At 30.5% G+C, this 11,737-nt stretch overlaps 1 protein-coding gene across 1 annotated transcript; it reads left to right on the plus strand.

Annotated features, from left to right (window-relative positions):
* The first annotated feature begins 7,981 nt into the window (after positions 1-7,981).
* Positions 7,982-11,144, plus strand: LOC131946242 (glutathione peroxidase 7). The gene is made up of 4 exons (XM_059306927.1): positions 7,982-8,204; positions 9,152-9,301; positions 9,419-9,533; positions 10,138-11,144. Exons 1-4 carry the CDS (start codon positions 7,989-7,991, stop codon positions 10,329-10,331), a joined length of 675 nt encoding a protein of 224 aa, XP_059162910.1. The 5' UTR covers positions 7,982-7,988; the 3' UTR covers positions 10,332-11,144.
* The last annotated feature ends 593 nt before the right edge of the window (positions 11,145-11,737 follow it).

Genomic DNA, 11,737 nt, shown 5'->3' on the forward strand with positions numbered 1-11,737 from the left:
TTAAGACAAGAAAAACTCAGTTCTTTGTTTTACTTAGTGGAAATGTGAGTGTTTTATTTTTAATTGTGTTTTAAATATGTACATATGTACATTTTTAAGATTTTGTCAGGGTTCTTGCATTATGTTAATTATTAATTCTGTTTATTAAGGTTGATTTATGTTGTATTAATCAGATAGGCTTTATTCAACTTATTCTGTTTGCTTAATAACACATCCGTGTTCACTGTCTGTGTAGAGAAACGACACTGGAATTCACTGTGGCTGTCACTAATTGTAATAAATAATGTTAGTTTATCAGAATTCTCTATGCAACTTACAACTAAGATTGACAAAGTTAACATTTTCTGTTGCATAGTTACACAGTTAAACACCTGGCCTGACTTATGACTTAATTATGCTATTTATTTATATCCATTTGTAGTCTTGTCAACAATACTGTAGAAAAACAATCCCTGCAATGTAGACGAAGTATGTCACTGAATTTTATAACGTCAGAAAATTCTGCATTAGATTGATTTAAAAAATGCTTAACTTGTCTTTTGTAAACTGTGTAGCAAAAGTCAACAGTGGATGCTTGTTATAATTCTAATCTCTCTGACTCTAGGTTTGCTTTTTTATGTTTTGCCATTAAATCACTTAACAAAAATAAATCATCAGCAAAGAATATTTTTTTTTGTCCCATATTCTAAAATATATCTGCATCTGAAAATGCATGGTTAACACAAACTTTTTTATTCCATTATATATCAATTTTCCTTTTGAAATTATTCTTATACATCATCATTTTATACTTTTTGAAATAAGATCACTACTCTTCCTAGAATACATAAAAAAATTTTGTTAAAATAATGTATTTAACTTGTGGTCCCCATATAAATATATGTCCATCAGTTGTGTCTAAGTTTTATCACATAATTTGGGGAAACATTTGAAGGGTTAACCAGTTTTTCCATTTTATATCATTGTTTCAAAACTTAAAGCAATTGATTTGGGAGTGAATGAAGCAACTAATTTTTCAACTTAAGATTTGCTTACATTTTTCTAATAGAAAATTTTTGGCCAGTGATTTATAAAAAAAAATTATGCCCCAAGTCTCATGGTATTTATTTTGTGTTTTTGTAGCTGTTATCAAAATACAATTAATGTTTAAGAAATAGAAGTATTTTTTATGGCATTTTTAACCATAATCAAATTGAATTATGTCAATAGCAGCTGTTACCCAAACAACAGATTGAAAACGTTTCAAAATCACTGTTCATTTTGTTTGAATTGACTAGGATCAAGTGTGTAATCAATAGTTTGGATATTCACATAAATTTACGATGAAAATACAATGAAAATGAAAGGAAATTTTTTGTTTACTTGCTTGTGGGATGTTTTTTATACTCTTTAAAAATTAAGTATGAAAAGTCTAATTTACAACTTACAAAATAAGATTTGATTTTGAAATGAATTATTTTTTGTTTAAAACAGACTTGTCTGAATCACATCTCAAAATTATTCAAATTCCCAACAACACAATGCTTGGAAGAGTTAAAATGTTTCATTACAAACTCTGATTTTTATATATTAGAAATTGTTTCAATGTTTACCTTCTTGGATCATGTTATGACATTAAGTTACAATCAATTCAATACTTTTTGTGTATTAAATAATTTCAAAAACAAAACTTAGGTTTACATACATTGGTGGCTTATATAAAAATATGTTAATTTTAAAAAAAAATACTTTAAAAAAAATTAGAATATTGATTTATATTGTGATTTGTGCATATATATTTTTTGTAAATGCTATTGTTTAGCTATTGAAATCAACTTTTTAGCAACTAATTTCTTTTTAAACTCAATAATAGTGTATTTATGTGACATACATCACGACAATTTAATATATTGTGAAAATAGAAACATTAAAAAGATTTGTGTTCATATCCATTGCTTGAATGAGTTTGAGATAAGATCAGTAGATTTGTCATTGTTTCAACATTTAAAAATAATTAAGTTTAACACCTAGAAATGATATTGCTCAGTTTTACTTGGGTTTTTGTTTTATTAATTCTGTTGCAAAATCTGTTTTTTTTTTTATAGAGTTTCAACTGCTACTATATGAAAGAAAAGTATAAACACACAGGTGACACCAATGCTGAAATTTAACCGTTGTTACTGTTTTTATAATCAGGTTTAAAAAGGATAATATTGTTATGACACATATTTGAGCAATTGGCTTGATTCTTTTGAAGAGTTTCTGTTGGGTATAAGATGTGCTTCATTTTTAAGACAATATTTATTTAAAATATATAGGTTAATGTAAAGTTGTCATTTTCTTTCTTACTTTAATTCTTTAGATTTCAACAACTAGGAGCATTGTTTAGAAATACGACTTTTTAAAGAGTTTTATTTTTTCAAAAATATATTTTATATATTATTACATTTTAATGTAAATATATACATGCATGAACAGTGACTTTGTTGAGACAGTGCAATTATCTATGTATTTTTTAATGTAACTATTTTCTGATTGAATTAAACTATTGGCTACAGAAAAAATCATTTATTAATTATTACTGTTTTGCTTGCTTCAGAGACGCAATTATTTTTTATATATACCAATTGGTTGGATAACCGATATTAATATAGCTGATGATTTTAATTTTTCATTTTACCAAAGCAGGTTTTAATCGGCTATGTTGTAATTTAAAGGATAATTTGTGTCAAATTTGTTTTTTAAAAAGCTTTAGTGAGTTTTATTTTATGCCTAAAAATTATTTTTTGCCTAAAAAGTATGCTTAGAGTACTCAGTCCATTAGGAAGTTTAATATCAATGAGTATTATTTTTAGTTTAAATTGATTTTTGAGAATATAGTGAGCATGAATCAACTCATACTAACAAAACTTTATAATCTATCTTGATTCCTATGTGCAACATTTTATGCAAAAAAAGTTTTTTTTGAAGTTTTAATTAAAAGAAATTATTTCACAGTTCATTCTAATTTACTTGACAAAAAAGCCCTCATTCTATTTGTTCACTTTGCAAGATCTGTGACAGTTTTTACATTTTGTATTTGTTTTATGCTGGATGGACTGAAAAAGATTCTTGCAAATTCACAATTCTCCTTATGAAACACTTTAGTTTTAACCTGCTAAGTATAAAGAGTGCAGTTAGTTGAATCACATCTGAATTAAATACAATTTTTAATGTAATAGAGTATATTTTTTATGTAAAGGTAACCTAATTACTTTAAAATTGGTGTAGGCTTCTGAGGTAACATTTTTTCCATTTTATTTTTGGGGTTGTGTGTGACTGTAATATGTTGTTATATAAATAAAACTATACACATCTTTGTTGTTGTACATAAGGCTGGGGTTGTAGAAATGTTGCTGATTGTAAATACAGGCAGTTGATTCTGTTTCACATACAGTATGCAAACTGATTCATATTTTTCCTCCATTGTGCCCATCCCCACTTTCCCATGATGTTTTTCTTTTCTTTTGACCATTCAATAAATATTTTTCTCAATTGCATTTTGACTTTTTTGTTTTTATTTTGAGTTAGAAAAACTGATTATAAAAATAAAATAAAAATGAAGAATGAAAATAAAAGTGAATAGTGGTAAAAAAAAAAACTATTTAAAGAAGGTAATATAAGAAAAGTAATTTATAATATGGTAGTGACTGCAGTTGTTAATTTGAGAGAGATTTTATGAAGATTGAATTGGACTTAAATGATGCTGTGTTGGTCATTGTCTCATGAATTAATTAAGTAAAGATTAATTAGTGAATAGGATTAAATGTTTACTTATGAGATGTGTGTAACTGACCACAAAAAAGTAATGTTTTGATGAGTGTATGATTAAATCATTAAATTTTGACCCACTTTTAATACAGCAATTTCTTACCAACTATCTAGGTAAATTCATTTAAAGATAAATTACATAAGGATCTACTATATTATTAAAATATTAAATGAAAGATGGCTATTACTGGTACCAAAAGACAATAAAAGCCATAAGGACTAGCAATCATTTGACCATCCATATGTGACTGAGGTGAGATATGGATGTTTTAACATCTGTACACTGACCATAGATGTTAATAAGAAAGGGGTATATATAATTGCTTAGAGTTAAGATCAAAAGGTTCTGATAAAGTTTTATAAAGCATCTCTGTTTTTTGTTGTGTGGGATGTCAACTTAACTAAATACAAATAAAATAAAATGGTCCTCTTTTAAAAACTTAAACATTGAATTACTATTTAATTTTTCTAAGTAACTAGTTACTAAAATGTAGAAAATAATTTATTTAATAAAACAAGTAAAAAATAAAATATTTATAATAACTTGTTTTTAAAAGGCTACACTAAAAATAATACAGATCTATCTAGATCTATAATAGAAAAGGCAAAGTTTACCCGAAGAGATGCCTGGAAGATACTATGTGCTTGTGTATGTATGATAGACTATAGCCTACTAAATATTTAACTGTAATTTTTATTTCTTTCTTAAGTAAATTTGACCATTTTGTCAAAACTGATCTGGCCACAAGCGGCACTTTCGTTTCTCTAGTCTTTTTTTATTCGATGTTTTTAATCCGAAATCCATACTGCGTTTTTAGATGTGAGTATTGTGAGTCTTGAATCAAATTAGAATGATTTCACTTAAATCTAGATCTAGCTAGATCGAGATCTAAGTATTAAAATATTATTGTTTGTTGATAGATCTCCGAGTATTTATAATTTATTTATTGTTAACACAACTTTTAACAAAGACAAAACTCCCCTCCCATGTTCAAGTAAAACTGCTATGACATCCGGCTATAAACTAGCTAGACTATAATATATACTACTAGCCGTCCCGGCCAGGCCCTGCTCTGGCTTCTGTGAAAAACCTTTCTGTTAAAGACCATTACCTGTGTGTTTAGTAATCATCATAAACCCGGCATTGCCCACCCAAACCACAACCAACCAAAACAACAAAACGCAAACATAACGATAACACAATTACAAATACAAACGAAAACAAAAACCTAACAACAAACCCAACCACAACCACAAACACCAATACAAACACAAAGAAAAAACAAACAAAAAAGCAAACGAAAACAAAAACCTAACAACAAACCCAACCACAAACACCAATACCAAAAAAAAAAAACAACGAAAAAGCAAACGAAAACAAACCAAATCCAAACGCAAAACCAACCAAAAACACAAATACAAACCCAAACAAAAAAACACAAACAAAAACGAAAAAAGAAAGAACAAAAACGAACCAAATCAAAACGCAACCACTAACGCAAACCCACCTAAACACAAAGAAAACACTAACGCGAACATAAACGCCCGGGGCGGAATCACCTGTTTTAGCTTAATGAACGACTATAGTACCCCAACTTATTCATAGTCTTTTGCACTCACTTAAACGAACGCGCCTGTTTCAATTTGATGAACAATTTTAATACTCCAAGCTTATCCGTAAAATACCTACAACATTTGCACTTGATCAATCCCCGCTAATTATGTAATTATTTTTTTTCCCAACACCAAAACAAAGTAATTAAAAAGTAAATTATTTTCGACTAATGCAATGGTTTTATAAAGGGAAGTAATTTTGTTTTCCTAATTTATCAAAGGGAAGTAAGTGCTATAGGACTAAATAAAGACATAATTAGAATTTTTGTAAAAGATGATATTTTTTTAAAACTTGTGTTGAATGAACATGCCGACAATTATTACTGTAATTTGAAAAATGAAAATGATTTCCCAACACTTTCAATAGTAATTTGTTAGCTCATAAATTTAGACAAATGCGCACGATAATTTTCTAACACTTAAATTCATACAATTCCAACGACATACAAATGCATTACATACAGAACTGAGCTTTATATATTAGATATACTATAGTATATATAGACCCTACCCAACTCATCTCCCCAAGCTTCAATGCATCGAACAACCCTACTACCATGCGCATCATACCTCATCTCAACGCAAGAACACTACCTCAACCACCCTCTCCAAGTTCTACACCACTCGACCAACTCCACCATCAACGTCAAGACGCCAAACTCACTCTCACCAAGTACAACTACCAACAAAGAATAAACCATTATCAAACCAAGAGCGTATCAAGCACAAGAAGAAAGGCCAAAAAACAGAGAAGCGATCATGTTTGTACTGTCCTGTACTTTATGTCATAGCAAACCAGAAACAAAATCAAGAAAGAAACAAATGGAACCAAGAAATCGGAACAAAGAAACATGGAACAAAGAAATCAGAAGGAATATTAAGACATTGTAAATCTTTTTAATGTTATACTATGTATCACATTGTAATTTTTTAACATGCAACCTATCCACTTGTGGAAGGAACAATATTAAACGCCTAACGGCACAAAAAAAAAAAAAAAAAAAAAAAAAAAAAAAAAAAAAAAAAAAAAAAAAAAGAAAAAAAAAAAAAGAAAAAAAAAAAAAAAAAAAAAAAAAAAAATAGTATATAGACTATTATAGACTCTAGTACTAGAGATCTATATATAGTTATACTATACTAACTATAGGCCCTACTATTACTAGATCTATTAGTTATTATTAGACAGAGTTAGAGTAGTTAGACTCTAAACTCTAAAGGGCAAAACAGCAAGTCTAAAAGAGAAAAGTTAATGTTAGGCCTATGATGATGACTATGACAGTATGACAGAAACCTTTGCAGGGGTGTACTAGTGTACTCAAAAACTTCCCAACTTTTCATTGTGATAGCATGAATGATTGAGAATGTGTAATGTTGTGTAGTAATGTATAAAAGACAGACACACAGTGACACTGTGTTCATGTGTACAGCTGTATGTGCCCAATTCATGCTGAGGAACCTTTTAATTTAAGGGACATCCAAAAGACCAGACCCTCACGCCCTAAATGACGACATTTATTAATTGATTAGCCTATAAATCTTCAATTAATTCATGTACTAATAATATTAAAAAATAGTCTTACCTTCCTTGTTTTTTGAATAAGATTCATCAAACTAATTAATAATATGCTATTAAATTAGTATCCGCTGACTAGTGTCTGATAAAAAGCGAGAAGTGGTGAATGTACAGCTAGGAAGTTCGCTACTTGTAAGGCTAAGGGAGGGGGCGGGTCAGAGAAAGGAACTTAAAAGGGATAACAAAGCGATGATGTGCTTCTATCCATCAGTACCGAAGTTGGGATGGTCTTAAAACTACTTTTCTTAAAGAATTATTGTAAAACATTCAAGGGAGAGAATTCAAATTTCCAACACTATAAAGAAGCTAAAGTTGTCTTAATATCTAGCGGCCTCTCGCGCAATGGACTTTTTTTTTTCAAAATCATTTTGCTGACAACAGCATGTGTTTGATTGTAGGAGAACGAGGACTCGACTTTCACGGTGGTTTAAAAACAAAGGGAAAAAGAATATACAAGATCGTGGGATGGTGTCTATAGAATAAAGATAATCCAACTGCAGCAACAGTAATATTTTTTACAAAACAACCATCTAGTAAAAAATGCAAGAAAATAAGATTCTTTTTAACTATAAAATTTTTTATTATGGTCAGCTGTGGCCCCCTTCCACCACCACCACCCCCCCCCCCCCCCCCCCCCCCCACATTGTGGAGACTGGCGGCACTGTAGTTCCGCCCCTGGTATGCAGATACTCTGAGATGGAAATCTAAAGAGTAGATCTGTAGTTTAGTAGTGCAAGTATTAATATTTAGGCCCATAGCTAGGTAGTAATTTCTAAATAGCCTATAATATAAAAAATATTATTAATACCCTAGTCATCTTAGATCTAGACTAGATTCCGCCATACTAACTTTGAATTTTTAGTACAACACACCAGTGTGAGTATTCCTTTCAGACATTTATCTCTGAGGCCCCTTGAAACTTTAAAAATATTTGGGTGGTGGGGGGAAATGGGAATTAAAATATTTTTCATGACAAAACTGATTTTTTTTTTTCCCTCCTCAGATTTACATAATGGCAAATTCAACAAAACTACTGCAGTTGCAGTCTTTCAACCAGTTTTTTTCTATCTTGGTTTGCATCCATCTTTTGTTAACACAACTCCCATTTGTTTGTGGAGAAGAGCAACAAGACTTGAAGCAAGCTGTGCCAGAAGGTGTTGATTTTTATTCTTTCAATGTTCAAGACATTAATAACAATATAGTATCACTGGAGAAATACAGAGGGCAGGTATTCTCTCAATATTTTATCAAACCTTGTTACATTAATGAGATACACTGAGTTTGAGATTTAGTCTTTTGAATTAAGATTTTTTTAAAAAATTTTATTGCTAACTGAAAATCCAGGTACTCAGCAGCTTGTGGCTACAACAAACAAATTAATATGTGACATTTCAATGATCAACTGATTTGTAGCTACCTTTTAAAAATTCTGTGTTGCTTTAGTCAATGCTTATTGAAAATGGTCAATATGCATTCACCATAGTCTTTTCCCAGTTGTGCCCAAGACATATGGGGCAGATGAAGTAGAGTCCATCTTCTTCAGTGACCTCTGCACACAATGGGATAGTGTGGTCAGCACTATACCCAGCTACCTTTGTTTCCCTAACATAAGTCTGTTACGCATCCTGACAATGGGCATTAGTATATTGTAAAACATCAAATATATTATCAATAGATCAGAAGTGATCCATAGGGAAGATGAGGTAAGGGATCTCCCATGTACCTCTGCATATGAGCTGGCTTTTAATCATAGTTAAGGAAGCTCTATACTTGAGCTCAGGAACTGAACTTGTGATGTTATGTTGCCAATTATGTGTTTTAGAACCAAAAAGTATTATGCTATGTGATCATGTCGCATGAAAGGATTTTTATCAATTGTGAGGTCAAACTGTCCTGTGACATTAGGGCCATCTATTAATATGGCTTTATTCAAGTTTGGCATTTTAACATCACTACTCACCCCGTCACTTCTCGGAGCCTAATCTGACCCCTAAATTGAGTGTAATTCTAACAAAAGTATGTTCACATCATTTATTACCCATTAGCACAAAAAAAAACATTCCTCTCATTTCTAAAATCCTATTTATCTCTCAAGCACATTTTCAAAGGTCTGAAACCTTCCTCCCTCTCTAGATGTGTTTTCATAATCAATTACCTTTGTTACTTTAATTTCAGGTGACACTTGTTGTCAATGTGGCAAGCGAGTGTGGGTACACAGAAGGCCATTACAGGGGTCTTGAACAGCTGCAGAATACATACGCTACAACACAGAAGTTCAGTGTGCTAGCATTTCCTTGCAACCAGTTTGGGGAGCAGGAGCCAGGGGTGAGTACACTAACATTTTTTCAAATTAATTTCAAAATATTAAAATCAGAACTTTCAAAAGTTTAACTAATTCTGTGAAGTTTAAATAGCTTTCATAGTGTTCTTGTTTTCTGACAGACCCATGAAGAAATTCTCCATTTTGCAACTACCACAATGGGTGCAACCTTTCCCTTGTTTGCAAAAGTTGATGTAGTTGGTCCTAAAGTGCCTGATGCTTGGAGCTATCTCATAAGTAAATCACACTTTTGTCACCTTATCTCACATATGTATGTTAACAATTTGCTACATGCAGAAGTTGACAACACTTGGCTGTATTAATAATCAATTCATTGGTGTATAAAGACTGGAGGTCTGCACAATAAAAATATTTTGAGTTATGATCATCATCATTTAATATAAATCACTCTAGAAAACGGTCAGCAGCCGTTTTCCCTAGAGCATTTGGTAGGGCAAACATGCTTATCACCAACAATGGCATCACCTTGGCTTCGACATCAATTAGCAGCTTTTTGTGCTTTTTTGCATATGTTAGTCATATATGCTTTATTTTTTAATATATACATACATTTTTAATGTTACACAAATACATTTATCTTTGAACTTTGATTTTCTTTTTAAATACTTAACTAATAATAATTTAAGTTGTGTTTACACTTAGGCTTATATCAATGACATCACTTTCTTGGTGTATCAAGTGACCCTTTTTTATGTCACATAAAAGTGTACTTGATAGGCAGTATGACAGAATAGTGAAACTTTACATAGAAGATACTTACATAAATATACTATTTTACTTCTTTCTTATTCAAAATGTTATTTTTCATTTTTTCTTCTAGAATACTCAAGCAAAACACCAACCTGGAATTTTTGGAAATACCTTGTTGACCATAACGGACATGTTCTCAATGCCTGGGGTCCTTCAGTAAATCCACAGCAGCTGCACAGTCATATCAAGGATGCTATTAATAACATTCCTCAAGAACAAACTAACTCTAAGCAAAGAGAAGACAATGAAAAAGATGAATTTTAGTTGTGTTCTAGTTATTAGCAATGTAACTAGTCGAATAACATAAATTGAGCAATATTTTATGATGCATTTCATATTTTATAAAAATGGATGGATGCTTTGTACCTACAACAAGGTATGCCAGTGGTGAATTTGAATTTATTTTTAAAAAAACATAAGTTTAATGCTTCAGTAAAGTCTTTTGACTTAGTGGGGATTGAATTATTTTATGTGAAATCCTTTTTTTCTCCACAGTTCTGCAATTTAAGCACTTTTAAAATAATTCTTCTATTTTTGTCCAACAGTTAATGTTTTTAAGCTAACAATGTTATCTTGTTAGATGACAATAATACTTTTTGTTTGTAATGTTAGCATTTCTATTGGTAAAATAATAACTTTTTTGTTAAAATAACTTACAAATGTTATCTAATATTTGTTTTTAGTCATCTTTACTTGCAGTGTTTGGTTTTGTAAATAATCATTTAAAAAGACTAACAATCTTAGTTATTTGTACCCTTTTTATCATTTTGATAATTTCAATTACTGAAAATATTTACTGCTGACAGTTTAAAGTCAGTATGTAGTTAATGTACATCGACAGCCCAGTTTTAATTTTAACTGTAGGCTACATTTGTATTTTTGTGCAGGATATTACAACAATAATTTATATTTTATTTTGTTAAGAAAAATGTGTACTTAATAGAAATAAAGCAATACAGAGTTTTAAAAAAATCACTTATGTGTGAAATTACATCAAGCATTATGTGGTAATTATATTTAATTCTAGTCCTTTTTTTACATATCTGTATATTTTAATTTTCCACAAAATGTTAGGCATTGGCATATAATAAAAAAGTTTTTTTTTTTTAAATTTAGTTTTGGTTTTCTTTTATTTGTACTGGGACCTTATTCTGTTTTAAATATCTATAACTATAAGGAAATATATTTTAATATAAAAATCATCCCTGTAAATAATTAACTCCAATTCCCCCCCCCCCCCCCCCCCCCCACACACACACACCCATTGACCCCTTTAAAAATATTTATTATTCGTATTTTAGGTCAATTCTACATAGGCAGACATCGTGCTAATTGACTTTCAAATGGAACAAATCCTCATTTAAAAACTTATTAAACAACTGGGCCTACAAATACTGTAGTTGTAGATTCCTTTTAAAGTAACTTCACTTTACATCAGCATTTAAGGGTCGTCCATAAATGACGTCACACTTGTAGGGGGGAAGGGGGTCCGTAATTTTGTGTGGGTGGGGGGGAGGGGTTCAGATGGTGTGACTTCACACTTTTGCATTATAGAAAAAGTAATGTTAGAAAACAATTTTAGCCGTTATTTCGCGCTTTTGAAAACTTTTAATAAATTGTAATAGAAATTTATTAAAATACTTTATGTTGACAGAGTTCAGACAAGATTT

The sequence above is a fragment of the Physella acuta genome, unplaced genomic scaffold (assembly GCF_028476545.2).
Source record: "Physella acuta isolate Inbredline_101_S28 unplaced genomic scaffold, ASM2847654v3 ptg000548l, whole genome shotgun sequence".
NCBI classification, from domain to species: Eukaryota; Metazoa; Mollusca; class Gastropoda; family Physidae; genus Physella; species Physella acuta.